General features: G+C 42.5%; 1 protein-coding gene across 1 annotated transcript in view; it reads right to left on the minus strand.

Annotated features, from left to right (window-relative positions):
• Positions 1-959: 959 nt before the first annotated feature.
• The window catches only part of POC1B (POC1 centriolar protein B), a 171,595-nt gene continuing 147,906 nt past the window's right edge, over positions 960-24,648 (minus strand). The window contains exon 11 of the mRNA XM_055357908.2: positions 960-1,001. Coding sequence (XP_055213883.1) covers positions 975-1,001 — 27 coding nt within the window. The 3' untranslated portion in view covers positions 960-974. The remainder of the gene's footprint in view (positions 1,002-24,648) is intronic.

Below are 24,648 nucleotides of genomic sequence, written 5' to 3' on the forward strand. Positions count from 1 at the left end.
AAAATTCCATGAGGGCAGCCCCTGGGAATTGCAGATCCAGGTTTGCAATCAAACTGCTTCTCACGTGGAAGCTCCGTGCAGCTTGCCCCATGATGAGGAGCGGCAAGGGCTTATTGAGCACGGGTTAATGATTTCTCCAAACAATGCGGGGGAAGGGGAAAGGCAGGCTAGGTTAGACCTCAAGGCAGAGGTAGCTGGGCAGCAACACCAGAATCACACCCACAAGCATATCTAGGGGGAGATTGGAGCTTCCCTATGAACGAGATGGCACATTCACGCATTGCCAGGATGATACCACCTGAAGAAAAATATGAACTATTGTGAAATTCAGACCTTAGCCAATTTGGCTAAGCTTTTAAAAATTACGGTCTTCGTCAGCTTTCTTGCATTTCTGTTTCCCGTCATCTGATGAAAGACACTTTACATTCAGGCTCCTGTAGAGACTTTATCTAGAATTTTTTTAAAAGCTAGACGGTCTCTAGCAAAGAAATTCGTTAAAAGATAGCAATGTTAATTTTTTATTTCAGATGTTTTAATTCCATGCCTTCCACTGGGAAAATATTCATTGATTCTTCTTCCTTATCCTTTATTTTTACAAAGCAGGAAATGTAAAAAGCATATATAAATGTATATATAAGAAACTCATGACGTTGGCATTTCTGCAGTACATTTCTGAGTAAGCGCATTTACCTTCTTTTGGAAAGGAGATGACGGTACCTTGTTTCCCATTGTACTATTTTGAAAGCCCCAGCGATGATCCTTAGTGGGAAAGTATAGCTTACATTGCCAGCGAGGGAAGTGAGAGACTATATGTATTCAGCTCTCCAAAACCTTCTCATGTCGTGTCATGAAGCACCACATGTGTGGTGTCGGGCATTATCCATGTTGCATCTTCATGTGGAATATTTGCCGTGCGCCTCCGTGTGTGGGCTGTTTCCTCTGGTGACTTTTCTCTCCATCTTGTGTTGCTTTATTTACGCAGGTGTGAGTAGTACATATAGCTGTTGTGTAAGAGAACTCATTATTTTTCTAAGTGGGTACTATTTCCTGCCACCCTATTTTTGCTTCAGAAATCAGTGGAAGTAACTGTGTGTGTCCACAATACAGGAATGCTTTAGCTCAGTTTTTCAAACTTAAGAACTTGCAGATCCCCCAAGAATATATTAATAGAACCCTAGGGAGCCCCAAACTCCAGTCTAAACAACACTGCTTAAGGCTGTTGGTGGGTTAATTATAAAAGTTATATCTGGACATATAATGAAATAACAACATAGTGGCTACAACTTATTCTCCACCAACCATTGTACGGGTTAAATCTAACCATTGTGATAACCTTGCAAAACAGGTATACCATTATCACAACTTTAAGGTGGGGAAGCCTGAGCTCAAATGTCAGGTAATTTACGCTGGAATCCAAACTTGCATCTCAGTCCCTTCAAAGCTCCTTAGTACACACTGCTGCCAACCTGATGAGTGGCCCTGAATGAATTCAACCTGGTATACCATGATAGCTTCTACATAATTTGTTACACTTTTATCTTGCTAGTCAAGACTAGGACTTGTGGAATCAGCCCAACCTGGATTCTAATCCTGGCTTACCTACTTTCTGGCCCTATGACTCAGGGAAACCATTTCATCTCCCCATGTCTCAGTTTCCTTATCTGTAAAATGGGAATACTCTATCACAGAGCTATTGCAATCAATGATTTATATTTGTAAAGTGGGTAGAAACAGTCCTAGAACAATAACTCATTGACTGCTACCTGTTTTTATTGTTACACACACACACACACACATATACACACAATTCTTTTTTTTTTTCTTTGAGACAGTCTCACTCTGTCACCAGGGTGGAGTGCAGTGGCACGATCTCAGCTCACTACAACTTCCGCCTACCATGTTCAAGCAATTCTTGTGCCTCAACCTCTCAAGTAGCTGCAATTACAGACGTGCACTACTATGCCCAGCTAATTTTTGTATTTTTAGTAGAGACAGGGTTTTGCCACGTTGCCCAGGATGGTCTTGAACTCCTGGCCTCAAGTGATCCACCAGCCTTCCAAAGTGCTGGGATTACAGATGTAAGCTACCGCACCCAACCACAACTCTTAATAAATGTTTATTGACTTTGCTGAAAAGGGATCATATAACAAAAAAACACTATAGTGTTAATTTAGTTCTCAGGAAGAGAAAAACAATCCATACACATTTTTGAAAAAAGTTTCAAAGAACAGAATCAACTGCTTTACGGCCCCTCTTAGTTGCTGATATAAGCAACCCAGAAATTGAGGTTTCTTAATGGGCTGAGATACCTGGATAGTTTGGGGACAGTGAAAACACACTGCATACCAGGGGTTCCCCATCACTCTAGGACTCACCTGCTGAAGTAGCAGGCACTTTCCCTGCTCCATCAATGCTGGCTCATAGCTGATCCTATGGACTGCATATTGTGCAAGAGGAGAATTGGAAATCTACTAGCCTGAGCCACATAGCCATCATCTCTCAGTGATCTGGGTTCAAGGCAGCTAATGGAAACACACATTTATATTATGAGTCCTGCATATAAGAAGTCCCATTCTCGGGAATTTCCTTTCTCCTTCTGACTTCATGCCCAGCAGGAGCTTTTCAGAATACAAGGAGGGGGAAGAGGGGAGGGTCAGAGCTGAGCATGAGAGCCACTCTTCTGTGACTGGAAGGAAACTTCCATTCATGGACAGATGAGAAAGGCTGTGCTAGAAGCCACATTGTAGAAGCATACCCAGGTTTGAGTAAACAGACACCTGCTTAGCACAGTTTCCGTACTAATTTTTGCACATATGATTCCAAGATTATTTTTATTAAACATCCGATAAGTATATATCCTTTGGTATAAATCCATCAGGTTTTGCTGGACCTACCAGAAGTTTTAGATTCCTTACCCAAACCTCAAAAGTGTAAACCTGGCCGGGCATGGTGGCTCACGCCTGTAATCCCAGCATTTTTGGGAGGCCAAGGCAGGCAGATCACGAGGTCAGGAGATGGAGACCATCCTGGCTAACAAGGTGAAACCCCGTCCCTACTAAAAAATACAAAAAAAAAAAAAAAAAAAAATTGGCCGGGTGTTGTGATGGGCACCTGTAGTCTCAGCTACTCGGGAGGCTGAGGCAGGAGAATGGCATGAACCCGGGAGGTGGAGCTTGCAGTGAGCCAAGATCGCGCCACTGCACTCCAGCCTGGGCGACAGAGCAAGACTCCCTCTCAAAAAAAAAAAAAAAAAAAAAAAAAAGTGTAAACCCTTGCTAGGTCATGCCCCTCCCTAACCAGTTTCCCAGGGAAAAAGCCTTTATGATGGGATTTCTCTGTCCTTTTGTTATATTTTCTGTATGGTAATTTGCTTTTGTTTTTGGCTTAACACAAATTTATTATTTTTCAGTTTTGTACGTCATAAGTCCCAAATGGGTCTCCCTGGACTAAACTCAAGGTGTCAGCAGGGCTGCTTTTCATTTTGGAGGCTCTAGGGGAAAACCTGTTTCCCTGATTATTCAGGTTGTTGGCTGAATTTAGTCCTTATGGGTGTAGGACTCTGGTCCCTGTTTGCTTGCTGTGTTCCCAACTTCTAGAGGCCACCTGCATTCCTTTGCATGTGCCTCCTTTCCTGTGTCTTCAAGGCCAACAACAGCAGATCACATGGTTTTCATGCCTCAAATCTCTGCTGCCTCTTCTACCACTTCTCTCTCTGACCTGCTCTTTGTCTTCCTCTTCTACGTTTAAGGACTCATGAGGTTACATTGGGCCCACCTAGGTAATCCAGGATAGTCTCCCCATCTCAAGGTCTTTAAAGTCTCCTTTGCCATGTAAGGTAACATATTCACCGGTTCCAGGCATTAGGGCATAGATACCTGGGAGATCATGCTGCCTGCATGTGGTTGTCTTGCAGAGACACGTAATTTGTTGGAAAGGGGAATGGAGGAACTTTTTGGAGTGAGGGAAATGTTCTATATCTTGATTAGGGTGGTGGTGGGTATTCAAATGTTAAATCTTTTAAATTTTAGTTTAACATCTACGTTATTGCATTTTCCAACTGTTATATTTTGCTTGTAATTATTTATTTAGAAGCAACTTTGTGTGAGGCATTGTATTAAGCACTTTATGTAATCATCTCATGCATTGTTTTCTCCTAGTACTCTGGTGTTATCACATAATAAGTTTGCTTTAACCGATTAAGTTTGATGATGCAGTGTAGTGACTAGAGTCTTTCAGGTACATATTGTTCCACTTTATGGCTATTTTCCATTTCAATTTAAAGGCCAAGGGGGTTTTCTCATTTACCAGTTTATTATAAAAGCTATTACAAAGGATACAGATGAAGAGATGTGTAGGGCAAGGCATGTGGGAAGGGGCTTCAGTTTCCATGCCCTTTCCAGGTGCACCATACTCCAGGAACCTCCATGAACTCAGCTATCCCCAGTGCTCTAGTAATTTAAGTAATTCAGTGTAACCAGCTGTAGTACTTTATGCTTTAGGCAGGAATAATTAGCTGGCATTTTTTAATGTGAATCCACTTGATGACCTTTAAAATTTAGTATAAAGGATATTAAAAACAAATTCTTTCTTTTTTTTTTTTTGGCAGGGGGACAGAGTCTCACTCTTGTCGCCCAGGCTGGAGTGCAATGGCGCAATCTCGGCTCACCGCAACCTCCGCCTCCCGGGTTCGAGCCATTATCCTGCCTCAGCCTCCTGAGTAGCTGGGATTACAGGCACCTGCCACCACGCCCGGCTAATTTTGTATTTTTAGTAGAGATGGGGTTTCTCCATGTTGGTGAGGCTGTTCTCGAACTCCTGACCTCAGGTGATCCGCCTACCTTGGCCTCCCAAAGTGCTGGGATTACAGGCGTGAACCATTGTGCCTGGCCTAAAAACAAATTATTTCTGTTCTTGAAATTGGTGCACTTACAATATGTGGTAGAGGAGGTGTGGCAGGACACATGGACCTTGCATGACCAAGGTACAGGAGAGCAGACAGCTCAACTGTCTGTGTCATGGTGCGGCTTCCAGCACTGAGCCTAGGATCCTGCCCCCGTGAGATGACACGACCTGCAGGTTCACCTTTAGAACACTGATGACTTCAGTGTGGCCCTTTCATGCAATGTGCTGTTAATTAGAGTACTTATGGCAGAGAGAAGGACTTTTTCCCAGTGTGTATAACTGTACCTACTGCTAAAGCATATTTTTTAATCTAGTTAAATTTGCTGTGAAATTTACATTTATAGTGAGAGTGAGATGAAGTGTGGTGTGGAATGTAACCTAAATCTGGAGCCTCTAACTACTAACCCCTGATTTTGATCAAAGGAATCTGACAAGTACTCTATAGACAAACTGGCTTAAAAGGAAAGCTTTTTAAAAAAATATAGGTGCCCAAGTCCCATAACCAGTAATTCTGATTTAATTGATGTAAGGTGGATCTTGGCATTGATATTTTCCAAAAGCTGGCCAGAGAATTCTGATATGTGGCCTGGACTAACAACTGGTTTAGAAGCATTCACAACAATCATCCCCCAACAGTCCCTTGCCTAGGCAGAGGTTTCCAGTGAGCCCAAGAGCTTCCCACCCAGACCAGTAGGTCTAGAAATGAAATGTTTAGAAACACCTGGAGGTACTTGCTCTCAGTCCATATCCTGGCCTACCCGACAGGGACTCTGATTCGGAAGATCTAGGGATGGGCTCAGGCAACTATATTGTAGTCCAGCAGCCAGCAGTGGCTTATACAGGTGGACCAAACTTTGAGAAGCTTCCAGTGACATCCCAGATGGTCAGATTCCTCACTCATCCACTCTGTTCAGCAATTGTAGAAATGTTCTTGAAGTAACTGGAAAGATGAGTCAAATAGTATTCTTTAGACACAAGCATCAGAACTTCGTAACAGGAAAATGCTGTGTCAGGCATAACTAATCTGCTTGCCCTTGTAAATGCAACTCTTGAACTGGTATGCACTCTGATGAGTTATTTACTGGTGAAACCTGTCACAAAGCATTGGGAGATTACAAAGAACAGAAGAAGGTATCTTGGTAGCAGCATCGTGTGTTTATTGAACACCCGTTGTGTGTCTAAAACTGAAATGACTTCTGGGGCTTATGAAAATGAGTGAGATTCAGGCCCTGCTGTCACAAAAAAATATAAGTCTAACTGGGGAGGTTAGACATGTGCCTAGGTAGCTAGAATGTAATGTAATAAATGTGGTCATTGCAGTAGAAAGGAAGTGCTATGGGAACAAGAGGAGGAAATGGTTCATCTACCTTAGGGTAGGAGGTGGAAGGTAGAGGTGGGGTGCTGGGAAGCGTCCCAGGGGAGGCAGCATCTGAGTTAGATTCCCCAGGGAGCAGATTTTTCACTGTCCCCATCCAGTGGGATAGGAGAAGAACCACACACACTCTGGGCAAGACAGAAAGATGACATGAGCTAAGGTTTGGAGGGATGGACATGTGTGACCAGTGCGGTGCAGGTGAATGGTATGGAAGGCAAAGATTGGCAGAGAATACAGGAAAGGTAGTGTAGTGCCAGATGGAAATGGGCTTTGGATGTCATGGTAAGAAGTTTTGAATTTTTCTTTAGGTGAAGTCATCATAGATATTTATACAGGGGTGTGACATGATTTCAGGATATAATTCTGTAACAAAGGGGGCGAGTAGACTGGAAGGGAGAGAGAAACTGGGGGCAGGAAAACCAATTAGGAAGCGATTGCAATTGTCCAGAAAAAGGATGCAGTACCACCACAATCATCCTCTTCCTAAAATAATGTATTCATCAACCTGCTTAGTTTTATTCCTCCTATTTCTGCAGCTAGAAAAATCACTTAGCCCTCTTGTGACTCAGAATTTCTCCCTATTAATAGAAGATGACAGAATACTTATCTCACCTCACACAGGGAGATACTGAGAGATGCTTGCAATTGTAGCCACGAAAGAGGGGGAAATGTTATTCCAAATTCCAGTGGCAGTAATTACTCTGGAGTAGTGAGGGGAGGGACACTGCCTTTCCTCACTAACAGTTCATTATAAAAATTTCAAACCTATAGAAAAGTTGAAAGTTGAGTAAGAGCATCAGAAATACTCTTTGGAGGGAAGCTTCTGCAGAAATTCCAAGTACTCACCACCCAGGAAGTGGCATTTCCAATCTAAGGGCCCATTGCCTTCAGAATGAGAGTGCCATTGCAGCCTATTTGGTTACAAACAGTGTTCTACAATATGAAATTTTGTAAAGAAAGGCCCATTTTCCCATTGTTTTCCATTACAAACAAAAGTGTAAGGAATGATATTCTTATTATTCCTATTGCTGAAATGGGGCTGGGGAGGGCCATATTGAAGGAGTTATACCGTCACCTACATGCTTTCAAGCTGTGTTTTGCCCTTTGGGGTTTGGAGTCTGCCCTTGTAGCAAGAGGCACGTAGTCATACCTTTTCCATCTGCTGCTGGGCCCCCTCCCATACTAGGTCTCCATTTCAGCACCCTGGACCACATCAGAATTCTTTCTTGTTTTTGGAAAAGCATCATTGATATCTACTGCAGGGTGTGTGACAGACATAAACTGCTTTAAGTTTTGCCAAAATGACTGTGTCTTCTACCTTTGAAAAAAAAATCTGTGCTCTCTATATTTGCTGAGTTGGTATAAGATATTCCAACGGATAAAAAGATAAATAATGAAGAGACACTGCCCTCAAGAAGCTAACAGATAGGACTGTGACCTAATGAAGAAGTTATAAGGGTAGCAGTCAGTGCTTTTTTAGAACAGTATCAACTTTCAAGATTCAAAAGGATGGTCGTGTTCAATGACTGATGGAGTCCTTCCAACTGGAATGGGGTGATTTGAACTTACAATGAGGAAACCCAAAGTACCTCATTTTATATATGAAAATCAAATGGTTATTGAGTGATATAATAAGGAGACCTATCAGGAATACGTAAGGAGAAGATAATTTATGCTCCTTTCTAAAGTACATTTACGTAAGTAATGAATGATTAGCTCTTTCAAATGGAAATGTTTTCTCTAGTACAGTAAATTATTCTGATTCATTTGTTCACTCTTAACATGCATTTCTTGGAAAACTTACTGGCAAAATTTGTCACAAAGCAATTAGGAGACTACAAAGTACAGAAGAATAGCCTTTAAATCCTTACACAAATTAGTTCTTATTTTAAGGACAGTTTAAATCTCACAACATCACAGCCTGCTTTTGCATGCACTCTTTCATTTACTTGTTAGATTCCTTTACTGCAAAGAGCTCAAGGAAAACAACTAGAAACAAGCCATGGCTATGCTGACAAGAAAGTGTCAGTTATAAAGGGAAATGAATGAAGATTTATTCATTTATTAATAAAGTAATGTGGGCAGCCATTTGATAATTCTAATTTCTGATTTAGTCTTTAAAGTTGACTTATTTGCATACATTTTTAAAAGTCTGTGCTGTTGCCAAGTGACTTGGAACTACACAGCATAGTTTACTCACAAATTAGATGAAAGCCTCTTTTAAAATGTCTGCACATATTATACCTTTTTTTCCTCTTAAAAATAAGCCATTGTTGATTTATTTTTGGACAGGTGACATTTGTGAATGGAACAAAATATAAAAGGAAGGATATGGCATACAGTAAGTCAGTCTCTCCTGGCCACCCAGTTCCTCTCCCTGGCACCAACCACTTTTGACTAGCATTTTGTGTATCTTCTCAGGGGGAGTCTATGCATGTACAAGGATATGCATTTATTATTGGTGTTATTGGTATGCAATTGTAGCAGACTCATTTTTAATGTCTACATAGTATTCTATTGCATGGACATAGCATAATTTATTTAGTCAGCCATCCTATCGATAGATATTGAGGTTGTTCGTAATCTTTTTGCTATTGCAAGCAATGACTGCAATGATTATGTTTTATACATTCATCCACCTTGTGAATATATCTGTAGGGTAAATTCTTAAATATGGAATTGTTTGGTCAGAGTATATGAGTTTATAATTTTTATAATTATTGCCCAAATGCCCCCTTCAGAGATCGCACTAATTTGCATTCCCACCAGTAATGTATTTCCCCATACTTTAGCTGACACAATGTGTTCTCAAACCTTTGCCACTCTGAGAGATGAATATTGGTATGTCATGGTAACTTTAATTTGCCTTTCCCTTAAGAGTCAATTTGAGCATGTTTTTGTATGTTTAAAGGCTGTTTGAATTTCTTTTTCTGTGAACTGTCTATTCATATCCTTTACTCATTTTTTGAGTAGATTGTTGATCCTATTTTATTTTTATACCTTATTTTGCAACCATAATGTTAAGTTCATTTTAGCCTCTGAACTCAAATACCATTTGTCAATCATTAGTCCAAATAAAAACAAAGTGGAGCTACTTAATAATCCTAACGCACAGTTTGAAACATAATTCATTGATGCCTGACTTTTCCTTCTCAACTCAGTTTTAATCTCAAATTTTAATGGGAACTGTCCTCACTCCTTAGGCCCAGTCAGGGTCAAAGAGTCCTGGGTTCTACTTGTTTTATTTGAACCCCAGGAGAGTTGCTTGTCCGAAGCTCTGTTTTAGCAATAGATTATTTATACAAACTCTCTGATAAATTTTAACTCATTAAATAGCAGCGTTAATATACTCATCTAGTACCACATTCCCTGCCTTCTGCATGAGCAGAGGAGAGAGAGTGATACTATTAAATATTCAAAAGCCTTTATCCTTATCCCAACCCCTCCATAGGAAGATGCTATCTTGCCTGGGCTAGGTGTAGTGGCTCACACCTGTAATCCCAGTGCTTTGGGAGGCCAAGGTGGGAGGATCACTTGACACCCAGAGTTCAAGACCAGCCTGGGCAACAGAGTGAGACCCCATCTCTACAAAAATAAAACTAAAAAAATTAGCCAGGTGTTGCAGGCACCTGTATTCCTAGCTACTCAAGAGGCTGAAGTGGGAGGATCACTTGAGCCCAGGAGTTTGAGGTTACAGTGAGCTATTATCAGGTCACTGCACTGTAGCCTGGGAGACAGAGCGAGACCCTTTTTTTTGAGACAGGGTCTCACTCTGTCACCCAGGTTGGAGGGCAGTGGCAAAATCTTGGATCACTGCAACCTCTGCCTCCTAGTTTCAAGTGATTCTCCTACCTCAACCTCCCGAGTAGCACGCCTGGCTAATATATATATATATATTTTTATAGAGACAGTGTTTCACCATAGTGGCCAGGCTGGTCTCGAAAACCTGACCTCAATTGATCCACCTGCCTCGGCCTACCAAAGTGCTGGGATTACAGGCATGAGCCACCATATCCAGCCAACCCTGTCTCTTAAAGAAGAAGAAGAAGGAAGAGGAGGAGGAGGAGGATGAGAAGGAGGAGGAGGAGGAGAAGGAGAAGAGAAGGAAGAGGCAGAGGGGGAGGAGGCAGAGGACTAGGAGGAGGAGGAGGAATTATCTTATTATCTTGCCCATTAAACAAAAAAGTGTAAAAGTCCCTTGCTTCTTTCTTTTTCAGAATGGGGATAGTTTAAAAGTGTCTGTTTGCAATCCCCAAATATCATATTGCTTTTGGCAGCTGATATTCTTTAGCAGCTGATTAAATGATACATATTTTACACAAAACAGAATATCCTGAATCAAAGGGATTTTGAATATTTATTTGAACTGGGTTTATCTCAGGTATATATCTGGAATTCACTGAAAATAAAATGGGTGGTAAGGACTCAAAGATGACAGAGGATAGCAACAACAATAACAAGATGGAGATCAGGAAGTAGGTATGCAAATACCTGTAGGTTGGATGTATATAGGAAAAGCTACCATATCAAACTGGGCAGAAGCAACCAATCCAGAAAAATAACTTCTAGCATCCAATCATATTGTGGTGAGATTAAACTCACAAGAAAGTTAAATGAGGTTTAGAGAACATATTCTCAACCCATACATACTTCATTGGAGCAACTCTTGTTAATCTTAAGGGGAATTATGGAACTCCATTCTTCCTTCTTATTTAGAAGAATATAGACTCAAGGCCAAATTTGTAGGCCAAATTGAAGATATAACGAGATTTTTTTAAAACTCATCGTCTTTGCCAAATTCTCTAGAACATAAAACCTGAGGCAAAGATTACTTGCTAAGTCTATGTTGGGTGGTGCAATTTCAGGGCTATAAAAGGGAGTGAGAAAAAGGTGAGGCAGGAAAGGAAGGAATGCAAATACTAGACGGTGTGTTAAGGAGCTGGACATAACTTCACAAAGAACAAAGCCTGTTGCTGGGTCCTGCACGTCACCTTGAAACAGTCCATCAGGTGGGGAGGGCAGTGGGAGGAGCAATGGGGGGAGAAAGAGGAATTTATCTTCTTGACCTCTAGTCCCTTGATTCAAAATTTAACTCAGTGATTTAAGGGAGACGTTGGGTAAGCCAGATTCCACATCCCACTAAACTGCCTGGAAGAGGTGGGAGGAGAGCAGCCATTAAGGTATGAGGTACAGAGTCCCATCAGGTGAGACCCATGTCTGTAGCCACTGAGGTTCCTGTTGCAACAGGTGAGATGTGATCTTCCCAAAGCCCCAGCTTCTTCCGCAGGAGGCTGAGACAGCAGGCCCACGGATGTCCATTCAGGAAGAGGCTAAGGCTTGGGGGTCAGGTGAAGAATCTTGAGAGACACAAAAATTGTTCTAGTATAGTCATGACTTAAAATTATAAAGAATAATTTTCAAGTCTTTTAGGAAATCCATGAATTGGTGTTTTTGTGGAGATATGAATGACTTTCAGTAAAAGAGTCACCAAATCATAATAGGTATGGAGGTGGAAATTCTATTATTAAGATTTATGATTACTGAAATATTTTCATGATTACTCAGATCCATTTCTGGACTGACCTTATGCTTAACCAGATGATGTTTATTATTAAAGCTGATTTTTAACGAGTGTTCATTAATAAAAAATGCTCTTAACCACAAGGCTTTGTTTCCAAGTGATGTATAATAATATGTGCTAAAACACGAATCTCAATTTCCAGATGCATATTTTACCAAAACACCTATTGCACTAAGGAAAATATGACAAATTCTTTTTTTTGTTTGTTTTTTTCCCTTTTCCCTTTGCTTTTTATTGCTCAGGAAACTATGATTGAGTTTATGAACACATGAACAGGCAAGCACGTACACTTAAAAGATGAAACAAAGAAAAAGGTTGATCCATGTCATTCCATGAGAAAGGCTGCCCGCAGCACTCCAGCTCAAACACAGTGTCCCCTCAAGCTCTCTATCCCCCTCCCCACTCCCTCACCTTCCCTCAGATTCAGGGAAATCAGATTGGGAGGTTAGTGCATCATTGACAGAGAATGCCCCCCTTCCACGCTCTGTAAGTCTCCCCCAGAAGCGGGGAAGGCAGTTCCCTTCAGTAGCACAGTTAGGGTTGATTAGTGTTGGTTCCACAAGTTAAGGCACTTCAGGCTGCTTTAGTGGCAGCGTGGTTCCTCCCCTTCTTTTTTAAGGCATGTGTCCTCTAAGAGTAGTAAAGCTTTGGAAACTGTGCAGACTGTTAAAGTTGACAGCTTAATACAGGATCATTGAAGTCGGCAGGCAAAAGGATCCTCGGAGACACCTCCCTCAGACCAGAAGCTTCCAGAAGGCCTGGGCAGCTCTGTGTTTCGGCTGGGCATGGCACACTGGAGCCCCCGGAGGCCAGAGGGTGGTGCGTTCAGGTAGCAAAGACAGGTGGGCTCCGTCCCGCCTTCACCTGCAGCTGCCCTGGCTGCTGGTGGAGAAAATATGACAAATTCTAATTTTTCTGCACATTAATGTGCTGTGGTATAGGTCTAAGGGAGGGGGCGCAGATGGTGGTGATGGAAGTGGAAACAAAAAAATCAATGAAAGAGACTCTTGATAAAACAAGTGTCATATATCTAAAAATAAAATAATAACAAATGGTTATCCTAGCGTATACATCCAGATGACATTTGGAAATTTGCATAGAAGTAACAGAAGGGCTAAATGAAGCCTTCTGGAAAAGTCATAGTCTTTCAAACTTTATGTACTCTTGGACTCTAGAAACTCACTTCAGTTATTTAAGTGAAATGACCAGAATTAGTGTCATCTCCATACATTGAGCAGGAAGTTCACTTTGAGGAACTATACATGAGCACTTGTCCCTGAGGTTGTAGTATCTTTATGTCCTTTCCACGCCCTCGCCACAAAAAGCCCCAGCAAGAACAATCAATGTTTTCCTGCTTAACCCGTATTTTTATCTGAATGTACATTCTCCCTCCTCCCTCTTCCCTCTAGGTATTTGCTAGGCCCTTAGGAGGTCAGGCAACTTGCACCGTGGCACATGAAGAATATTCACATACTTCATATCCTGCAGGAGAAAGGAGACAGCACAAGAAATTCTGTTGTCACTAATTGAAAGTAGTTTATCACTTTATCTTTAGAAGGTCTAATGCCAAAACTTCAAGGAGATAATAAATAGTCCAGTCTGGGTTTGAGCCTGGAGTTTGGATGTCTAAGATGACTCCGAGCGGATGTGGATTTACGTGTTAGTACCTGAAAGTGGGCACAGCCCCCACCTTGGAATGAATGTACACTTCCAAAGGACTCGTTCCCACAGGGTGGTGGAAGGAACAACAGAGACAGCTATGTGCCCACATGCTCAGCCATCTGCCATTCCAACCACACGTCTCTCCCCCCGTTTCCTGCAAATGATTCATCTATTCTTTTTCTCCTTCTTCAAAGATAACTCTGTAGGCACTTAAGGAGGGGAAAGTCATTAAGAAAAGTGGAATCTGGAGTTATTAGGATGAGATAGAGCAGATTAAACAGTCTGGAATTTCACAAAGCAAACAGCACAGGGTGCGGACCCTGGGCCCATCTCTCTCCTGCTGGTGCATCATTTCACAGGTTATCATCCTTCATGAACAGGTCAACAAAAATGGCCACAGGTAAACATGAGCATATGAGTTGCTAAAGAGAAAGAAAGACAGAGAACAGCAGAAGTCAGGAGGATTCTGGATTTTCCAACTGGAGCCTCTGTGCATCTTATCCAGCATCACAGATAGTGTCTGTCGCTAAGTGATGCCAAAGGTTTTACACCAATGAATGGGATCTTTGTGACTTTTTCCAATAACAGACCAAAAAGCTGCCACTAAAATCATGCTTTTAAAGGAGATCCTGAACAATAGCCAGTGAAGGTGATTATGGCCATGTCCCCATGTCCATGAGGAGGTGCTTGGTGGGTATTTGTTGAATTGCATCAAACTGGAGTTGGATGGGACTCAGTTCAAATCCTGACTCTGCTTCCAGCTTCTGGTACATTAGGTAAGTTGCTAAACCTCTGGGCTTAGGGGATAAAGACACTACCTCACAGGGTGGAGTGAGGAGTAGAAGATAATATACGTGAAGTACTTCATGTGGTCTTTGGAAAGAGGTAGATAGATAGGCAAATATCAGGTGATTACAAATACTCCTTATAATTTCACTTCAGTTTGTACCGCATCTCACACCCTGAAGCTAGCAGGGTAAAGAGCTCTCAGGAGAATGAAGAGGCTTCTGGCCCATTCTAGTATGGTCTCTCCCATCAGGAGGGGAAAGGCAAATATTGCATAGGACCTGGCAATAAGATTGAATGAGACATAAGCAAAGTCTGATCGCATCCTTATCCCCACCCCTTAACAGCCACTATATCCCTTGTGGCAAGTGAAGGGCCCCAGAAGTGAGGGATCTTATTGCTAAGTAGATCAGACAGAGTTCTTAAAGATTCTAATATGTTGCCTGTATTGTCTCATCTGTAAAATGGGTGTTAAAATAGCACTCATATCTTGGGTTGTGAAGATGAAAGAAGATAATCTATGTAAAGGACTGAGCACAGGGCCTGGGACAGTTAGTGATAGATACATGTTAGCTACTGTTGCTATTTTGTATTCCATGTTCAATCTATGATATTGATTAACCTGTTTATTGATTGATGGATTTTCATTTAGTAAATTAATTTTCAATAAATGATTTTCACTTAAGCATTTGTTCACGCAGTCACTTCATTCATTTATTTATCATAAAACATTTATCAAGGTCCTATTCTATACTGACACTATGCTGGGCTCAAAAGATGCTGAGGCTTTTTGGGCAAGAAGGTTGAGGACTAGGCAGGGAGAGAGACCTGAACTAAAGCAGGAGAAGGCAAGGTGTAGTATACACATCATGGAGACATGTATAAAGCATTCCTGGAACCCAGAGGAACCAGGAAGTGCTGCTCATAAAAGATGCTTTTTGAACTAGATCTTGAAGAATGAGTAGCCCGAGGAGTTTGGGCTTGCGAATTCTAGATAACAAGAACAGCTTGCCAAAAGGGATAAAGTTGTGAAACAAACAAACAAACAAAAAACAGGGTTTGGAGCCAGGAGGACTTTGGTGTGAGTGGTGTTTGGCCATTCTGCCTGGTGCCTTCCTTTGAATTTAGGTTCGACCCCCTGTGGGGGCCACAGAGAGTCACCTGCAGTTCAGTCTTACCCCAGGTGCTGGGCCCAAGTCTGCTCTTAGAGGAAATGTAAGTAGCTCATATCACTCAGTATCGGGTCAGCTAGGCTCTGGGTTCTGTTCTGAGCTCCTGCTCTATTTCTAGCTGTGAAGTTTCCACTTGATTCCTGTCACAGGCTCTACCTTGTATTCCAGTTCAAATAACTGGGCTTTTGCCTTTGTTCTTTCTTCTACATTCTGCCTCTAAGTTTCTCTAAGACTGGAATTTTGCCTTTCCTTATCAGTCCTTCCTAGAACTTCAGTCCCTCCCAGAACTTCAGTCCCCCCTTGGCCCTGGGGCCTCACTCCAGGCTGCTTGATCCACTTATGGTTATTGCTTGCTGGGTTCACCTTCTTCTCCTTTCTGCAGGTGGAACACAGACTGATGACAACCACGTGCTGAGATCCCCTGTTACTGCCTAGACACAAATTGCTATCTAGGTCCTGTTTCGCTGCCTGGCAGAACTGCCTTGCTACTTCTGGTTTGGCTCGCCATTGACTGAATTCCTAAACTCCATTCTGAATATTACTAGTGAAAAATGCACGGCTGGGTGCAGTGGCTCACGCCTGTAACCCCAGCCCTTTGGGAGGCTGAGGCAGGTGGCTCACCTGAGGTCAGGAGTTCGAGACCAGCCTGGCCAACATGGTGAAACCTCGTCTCTACTAAAAATACAAAAATTAGCCAGGCATGGTAGTGGGCACCTGTAATTCCAGCTACTCAGGAGGCTGAGGCATGAGAATTGCTTGAACCCGGGAGGCAGAAGTTGTAGTCAGCCGAGATCACACCACTGCACTCTAGCATGGGCTATATAGAGCGAGACTCAGTCTCAAAAAAAAAAAAAAAAAGAAAAGAAAAATGCGCTACTTTGAAATTAGCATCCAACATCAGCTTTTGGAGATACAGGTTATGCCATATACTTTGGTAAATTTCCCCCAAGCATTTAGACTTACAGAAGATATGCAGTAAAAGCTGTTGGAGTATATGCTACAAATGAGCCTTGGTGGTGTGGTCCCAGGCCTTCCTGTGCTGATTAGCATTTTATGGCATGTATAATTTTCCTTAACATTGCTCAGGGGATTAGGACACTAGTCATATGCTGCCAGCCACAAGTTTTACAAAACCAACTTAGGAATAAAATCACAACAGGAAATGAAGACCATTTGGAAATTTGAGAACCCACATGTTCTCTATGTTATTTTCTTTTCTTTTCTTTTCTTTTCTTTTTTTTTAGGAAGAGTTTCAAAGTTTCAACCTGTTTTAATGCTTGCCCATCTGGTTGTTTTATTAATGAAAACAGCAGCATCTTCTAATGCTCTTGTGTGAGGCAACAGTATTTTCCCAAAAAAATCACAGAAAAAACTTTGGGATTTGATGTACCATATTTTGTCTTTTACTTTTTTTCTTTGAAAAAATAAATCCCAACTGGAGATCATTTTAGAGAGAGTATGTGCTTAGAAATATTCAGTGAGTCATGCCTGGTGTTGTAGGTCTATTCCGGTGCGTGGGGTTTCCAGAACAATTACATAAGTGTTAGCATAGCCAGGAACTTTTGACATTTGTGGCAGCTTAATGGAGTTCTTTTCATCATTGAAAATATTCTAATTGTTGCTTCCTTAAATCTAAAATGCATAAAACTAGTGAAGCAGGATAAATTGATTCTGAGGCATTTCTATCCAGTATGCTTTGTTGGCAAAGAACTGAAGAAAATTTACTTGAAATAAAATACAGGTGATCAAGCTGTTAACAAATACAGTGATCTAATCATCTGGCAGAAAGTGAGAGGATAAATTGTAAGTGAGACCTTTTTGTTTCTTCTTTTTCTTTTATCTATCAAGATTTCCAGCCCAGGCGTGGTGGCTCACACCTGTAATCCTAAGCACTTTGGGAGGCTGAGGCGGGTGGATTGCCTGAGCTCAGGAGTTTGAGACCAGTCTGGGGAACACGGTGAAACCCCGTCTCTACTAAAAATACAAAAAATTAGCCAGGCATGGTGGCTTGTGCCTGTAATCCAAGCTACTCAGGAGGCTGAGCTAGGAGAATCGCTTGAACCCAGGAGGCAGAGGTTGCCATGAGCCAAGATCATGCCATTGCACTCCGGCCTGGGCAACAGAGCGAGACTCCGTCTCAAAAAAAGAAAAAAAAAAAAAAGATTTCCTTTTCTTTTACAGCCTGACCATAGCATATTGTTTATTTGCACAACCCTACATAATGAGATTATTCAATCACATGTTTTTTTAAAATTCGGGGATTCCAAAAGCTATTAGATCAATACCTTTCTTTAATCTTTCAAAAGATCACCAGGAAATAATGTGATATTCCAGTACTACTAATTTGTTTGTTAAAATATATTTTTAAGTACCTGTGTTCCAAAGTATCTCCTAGTATGAGAAACTAGAGAAAGACCCAACCGAAGTCATTATCAATTAATTTTTTCTATCTCAAAGGTGAGCTCCCCAAATCCAGAGTTTAGGGGCTTTCTAGGGAGGGTGAAGTCCTTAGTTTTGTTTTTATTTTTTTTGAGACGGAGTCTCGCTCTATTGGCAGGCTGGAGTGCAGTGGCGTGATCTTGGCTCACTGCAACCTCCGCCTCCCAGATTCAAGCAATTCTCCTGCCTCAGGCTCCCGAGTAGCTGGGACTTCAGGTGTGTGCCACCACGCCCGGCTAATTTTTGTATTTTTAGTAGAGACGGGGTTTCACCATGTTGGCCAGGATGGTCTTGATCTCTTGACCTTGTGATCTGCCCGCCTCGGCCTCCCAAAGTGCTGGAATTACAGGCGTGAGTCACTGCGCCCGGCCAGAAGTCCTTAGTTCTTATAGATGATAGTTCAGTGTCTTGCAAAATTTTGCTACTGCCTTATTTTCCTGCAGATAAGACATGGTAGTTATGGGTGTTACTGTATTTATTGATTCAAAAGACACGGTGCAAAGGACAAGTAGGCCAAGCAGGCTCTGACTCATAGAGGTTGCTGCCTGCTTGTGCCCTGTGTGCGCCTTTTGAGTAAAGAGCACAGTCCACCAAGTCCAGCTCTGCATGCTCAAGTGCTATTGAATTCTTTCCACCTGACCACAAGTACTTGAGCACCTTTCCTCCATAGCAGAGCTGATAGCACAGAGCACACTGAGAATCCCTATAGGGAAGGTGTGGTGAGGTTGTGTGAACTGTGTGGGCTGTGGTCACGTAGTTGATCATGTAAATGGGATCACAAACTTAGTAAGCATCCTGTGACACACCGTCATCATTAGAGTGTGCTTGTTGATGTTGGAGTACTATGTGCTATTCAGGACTATTTCCAAGAATCTAGTTGAACATATATCCTGGGCTGTAGGATACAGGATGAAAAGAGGATTTGGTGTCCCTGCCAAGTTTCCTAGATAATGCAGATAATTTCTTTTAGCAGGAAGTGATGTGTACATCTCAGGGCTGGGAAGGTGCAGGTATAGGAAATTAGCCTTAGCAAGAAACAAAATGCCAAAATCAAGGCCAAGTGAGAACATAACTTCTAGACCAACAGAAAGGAAGTGAGGGGATCTAAGCTGCCCTGTTTTGTTTCTGAAAAACCACTCATCTTGCTTTTCTATATTCCTGACTTTCTCCATCCAGTAGTCACCAAGTCCAGCTAGCTCTGTCTCTTCTGATTTTGGAATCTGTCTTCCCTTCACCATCTCTCCAGTCATGGAGTTCAGTCTCTTACCATACTCACCTGGATTACTGCAATAGACACTAACTGGTCTCCCTGCTTTCAGTCTTCAACACCCCATATCTCACCAAAGGGATCTTTGTTGTCTGTCCATTGTTAAATGGTTGGGATTTATTGGGAGGATTTCTGTCTGCTCTCAGGATGGACCAGAAGTTTCAGAAATTGATAGAAATGGGTCGGGTAGGGACGGGTAGGGTTAGAACATTCAACAGTGTCGTCAGTGCCCTGCCCCAGAATGAATGCTCTTCCATCTTTTCACCCTCTTTCTTCACTCCAGGGAGTGAACATTGTTCCAGCTTGGGTCAGGTGGCTGTTTGTTGGTGAGTAAGGGGTTCAGGGAACAGATTTAACAACTCAGCAGGCAATCCTTCAAAGGGAAATCAAGGTGGAATGGATACTGAGTTCTCAAAAATCAACATATTCCCATGATATGTTGACTATAGAAGGGTCATCTAAGTGCAGTAGCAAATATAGTTTATAGTATTTACTTGAATGGCTTGTTAATTTATCTCTCTTCCTCAATAGACATTGAAGTCCCTGGAGGAAGAACCATGTCTTATTCATCTTTGTATGCCTGGCCTCTCATAGACACATACAATAAGTACTCATTGTATCAAAGAATGAATCAATGTTCCCGTAAGTGAAAGCTGTGTTTGGTCTAGTCTATATGCTTCCAGAACTACTTTATGGTCCCCCAGCCCCAGCCTTCAGTGACCCTGCTTCCTGAGCTAGAACTGCTCAACACTGACCTCAGCAGCAACCCACCTTCTGAGTCCACCCACCCTCTGGGTGCTCCTGAAGGGGCAGAGAGAGCCAAGCGGCTATAAGTCAGATACAAGACCTCACTGTCTGCTTCCTTTCGTCCATCTCTTTTTTTTTTTTTTTTTTTTTTTTGAGACAGAGTCTCACTCTGTCGCCCAGGCTGGAGTGCAGTGGCGCCATCTTGGCTCACTGCAAGGTCTGCCTCCCGGGTTCACACCATTCTCCCGCCTCAGCCTCCTGAGTAGCTGGAACTACAGGCGCCCGCCACCACGCCCGGCTAATTTTTTTGTATTTTTAATAGAGATGGGATTTCACCATGTTAGCCAGGATGGTCTCAATCTCCTAACCTCGTGATACACCTGCCTTGGCCTCCCAAAGTGCTGGGATTACAGGGGCGAGCCATCGCGCCCGGCCCTTTCGTCTGTCTCTTATAGCACCATTTTAGCCTTCAGGGACTCCTAACATGCATTTGTTCCTGGAGTGCTTAGTAGTTGTGGATGAACTGATATCTATCTTATTTGGCAATGTAATAAAAGGAATGTGCTTTGACATCAGACAGAGTTGCAATATGAACACTTCAAGTACTAGCTGTGTGACTCTGGATACTTTTTTTTAACCTCTCGGGGTCTTTGGTTACACACAAGTCCAATGAAGGTACTACAAGTGTAAATGAAATAATATATGCAAAGACACTTGTTATAACGCTTGGCATTTGACAGGTGTCCTGTGAATGTCAGCTCCCTTCTGCCTTTGTGGCTTATAGCAATAGGGGCACGAGGAAAATTTGCAGTGCTAGCATAGGTAATTTGAGCTGAAAGGAAAAAGAGAAAAAAGGAGAATGAACGTACCCAGTTGCTCTAACATGAATCAAAGTCAATGATTAACTTTTTACTGACTATATAAAATGCAACAAAGTTTAAATAAATGTAACAACTGGGCTTAAGGGAGAAACAAACCCATATATTTTCTAAAACAATAGAATTAGATATTTGGCAAACTAGAACCGGCACGGGCATAACAATTAAATTTCTTCTCTAATGACTGTTGTTTGTTTTACTCTAGGATGCATTTGGATAAAATATTGGGATAAAATTTAGAGAGGTCTGTTTAGAAAAGGGAATTAAACATGATTGGCTATTATTGTGTCTTTGTTTTCTCGTTTAAAAAAATTACAGAGGCCGGGTGTGGTGGCTCACACCTGTAATTCCAGCACTTTGGGAGGCCAAGGTGGGCGGATCACGAGGTCAGGAGATCGAGACCATCCTGGCTAACACGGTGAAACCCCATCTCTACTAAAAATACAAAAAATTAGCTGGGCATGGTGTCGGGCGCCTGTAGTCCCAGCTACTTGGGAAGCTGAGGCAGGAGAATGGCGTGAACCTGGGAGGCGGAGCTTGTGGTGAGCTGAGATCACGCCACTGCACTCCAGCCTTGGTGACCGAGCAAGACTCCATCTCAACAACAACAACAACAACAACAACAACAACAACAAAAACACAAACAGAAAATTCAAAAGTACTGCAGTGGAAATATGATGGAGTTTCTATCAAATTATATCAAAAGTGTGTTGTTCTGGGGAGAACTTAAACCAATTCAACAGCTCAAAAGGAGGGCATGAAACCCACTCCTCCCACCTCCAGTAGCACTCCTTTTACTCATTTTTTCCCCTTCTCCAAAATTCTAAACTGCTCACGCATTCCAGATTGTTCCTGAGGAGAATGAGCATATGCTATCCTGGTGTGGAAATGCCTGGTATGCTAATTCATAGTTTGGAGGAGAGAGAAGATATGAGGTCGAACTGGAAGATAGTGAACTAAAAACAATATAACCCACCTCCATGCCTCTCTAGCTCAGTGCCACATCTTCCCCTGCCAAAGGGAAGCCACGGCGCCACAACATCCTGAGGAGAGAGAGCCTTGATTTTTCTGTTGGGGACCCACTTTTCCCCTATAGGAGAAACGACCATCAATCACAATACCTTCCCCTATCCTGGCCAAAGGGAGGTTGGATCCCTAGCTGAAGGTAGGCCTATCAGATACTCTTGACCTGGAATTTCAGTGTGGAGAGAAGTGACACAAAAACTGAGAATGGTTGGAAATCATTTACCCTGGAGGCAATGAAACTAAGGAAACTGCATTATTCACAAAACCTGAATTTCTAGAGCTTCTCTTGTCCTTGAATAAAGCAGATTCTTCAGCCTCTCCTTCTGTGAGATACTCTATATCCTTCCGATAAATTCGTTTGCTTAAGCTATCCAGAGTCAACTTCTGTTAACCTCATCACAAAATTCTGATGAAAATAGCTTCTCAGATGCTTCAGGCTCCAATATGCAATGCTAAAGGTCAAAATTTAGGGGTGGGGGAGGAGTCACTTGGGTCAAACATTTACTAAGGCACCAAGCTCAATTTTTCTGAAGACATTCTTCTCCCAGAGGTTGGCTTTATGGCATCCCTTACAGAGCGAGGGCCGCACAGGCCTGGGAAGGAAAAGGAGCCCCTGAGTCCATTTTTTCCTGCAACTAATTTGGTTAAAATCACCAGATTCCCTAATTCTCCTAATGCAATTCCAATGAGTCCCACAGATTCTAGAAAAGTGTCAGTGGTGCTGGTCTAGGTGGGTAAGTTTCAATCTGTCTTGTAAGAGGCAGTGACAAAGTTACACAGTAATTATATAACAGATTATGGTGGAGAAGCAGCCGCTGCCTTTAAAAAAAAAAAAAATCACTGCGTGGGAACTTTTCAAATCACAACCCTCCATTAGAAGCCTATATTTCCCAGAAGATCCTCATTCCTTCATTTAGGCAGCAGTTTTAAAGTCAGCTGGAACCACTGTTTCCTCATGACAGCAACGGAAAGGGCCAAACTGTATCTTATTTTACTAAATAAGCAGCGTGTCCTAGTCATGGCACTTTGTATCCCTAGGATGTCACCTTGTTTTGAAGTTATTTCAGCTTTGGTTTGAAAAGTATCCTGTCAGCAAAACCAGCCTTCTCCCCATGGAGTTTAGGAGCCAGGAGGGAGTAGGGGAAGGGATGCGTAGGAGATGATGTTCCTGAATCATTTACCAGGAGCCCTCCACCTGTTGAAATTATGTTCTCTTCCTCTCCCCTTCCCCCTCCCCCTTCTCCTCCTCCTCCTCCTCCCCTTCCCTCCTTCCCATTCCCTCCTCCCCTGCTTCCTTCTCTCCCTTCTACTTCTCGTCTTTTATTTGGTTTTGCTGCAGGTGCAACTCCAGTATCCTGATGGGGGAAGTAACTTAAGTGTTTTTTGTTTTTTTAAAACAGAATCTCACTCTTGTCCGCCAGGCTGGGGTGCAGTGGCGTGATCTGGGCTCACTGCAACCTCTGCCTCCTGGGTTCAAGCGATTCTCCTGCCTCAGCCTCCTGAGTAGCTGGGATTACAGGCACCCACCACCATGTCCAGCTAATTTTTGTATTTTTAGTAGAGACGGGATTTCACCATGTTGGCCAGGCTGGTCTCGAACTCCTGACCTCAGGTGATCCATCCGCCTTGGCCTCCGAAAGTGCTGGGATTACAGGTGTGAGCCACTGTGCCTGGCCCAGTGTATTCTTTTATTCAACAACATTTGTTGAGTATCCTGGACCAGGTACTGGTAAACTAGATAGGCAACGTCCTTGCCTTGGAGGAGCTTCTATTCCAATGGAGGGAGACAGAAGCAAATGATGATTTCAGATCTGCTTGGCCCACAGGGAGCCCCTGGGTCTAACATATGGGCAGGGGTTTCCAAAGTCCTTACTTTCCAGGTGGAAATGGTTGCTTGTATGAAGTAGCAATTAGATGAACATTTCAGACAAGGATAATCAAAACAGGAAGTTGTCAATTTCAAATACCTTCAAAGAAGGAAAATGTTACAGGGAAGCTTTTACTTCCATGGACTTATTTCAGCAGTTCTTTGGTCTTATGTGAGACCTTTTAATGAGTCCCTTGCATTTATGAAATGCTGTATGACTGCGCACAGTCCCTTCGTGCATGTGACTTCACTTGGTCCTGTGAGAAGAACTGAGCAGGTATTATCCTGATTTTACAAATGAGAAAACTGAGGCTCAAACAACTTGCCCAAATGCACCCAGCTAGCTTAGGTGTATGACTAGAAACCAGGCTTTCCCCTTTCCTGATCAACACCACGAACCTCACTTCTCCTCTCTCGCCTCCCTCATGGTCATCTTTTTCATCCATCACGAAGGGCGCTGCTGCTTTGGGTTTGACTGGGATCACCCATGATATTTTAGGAATATGATATTCTGGGAAAGACGACATACCCCCCAACATACACACACTCCTAAAACGTATATATCCCTGTAATTTGCTACCATCATTTGTCAAAAATTATTAGCTTCAAGCCTTTCTGGGGGGCCTGGCTCAGAGACCATTCAGGAAAACAACCAAATTTCCAGTGGCATCTATCTGTTCTAATGCCAGCACTGTGGTCATAGGAAGCCATCCACAGAGGATACAACATACCTAATTATTATTTGGCATCAAAAACACCAGGAGCAGGAATATTGATGACATATTAACAGTGACTTCTGAATGTATAACCATATTTGCCTGATTCATCCATCCCTATAAAAATTGATCAAGCTGGGCGCAGTGGCTCATGCCTGTAATCCCAGCACTTTGGGAGGCTGAGGCTGGAGGATCAGCATAAGCCCAGGAGTTTAAGACCAGCCCAGACA

Source organism: Gorilla gorilla, chromosome 10 (assembly GCF_029281585.2).
Source record: "Gorilla gorilla gorilla isolate KB3781 chromosome 10, NHGRI_mGorGor1-v2.1_pri, whole genome shotgun sequence".
NCBI lineage: Eukaryota > Metazoa > Chordata > Mammalia > Primates > Hominidae > Gorilla > Gorilla gorilla.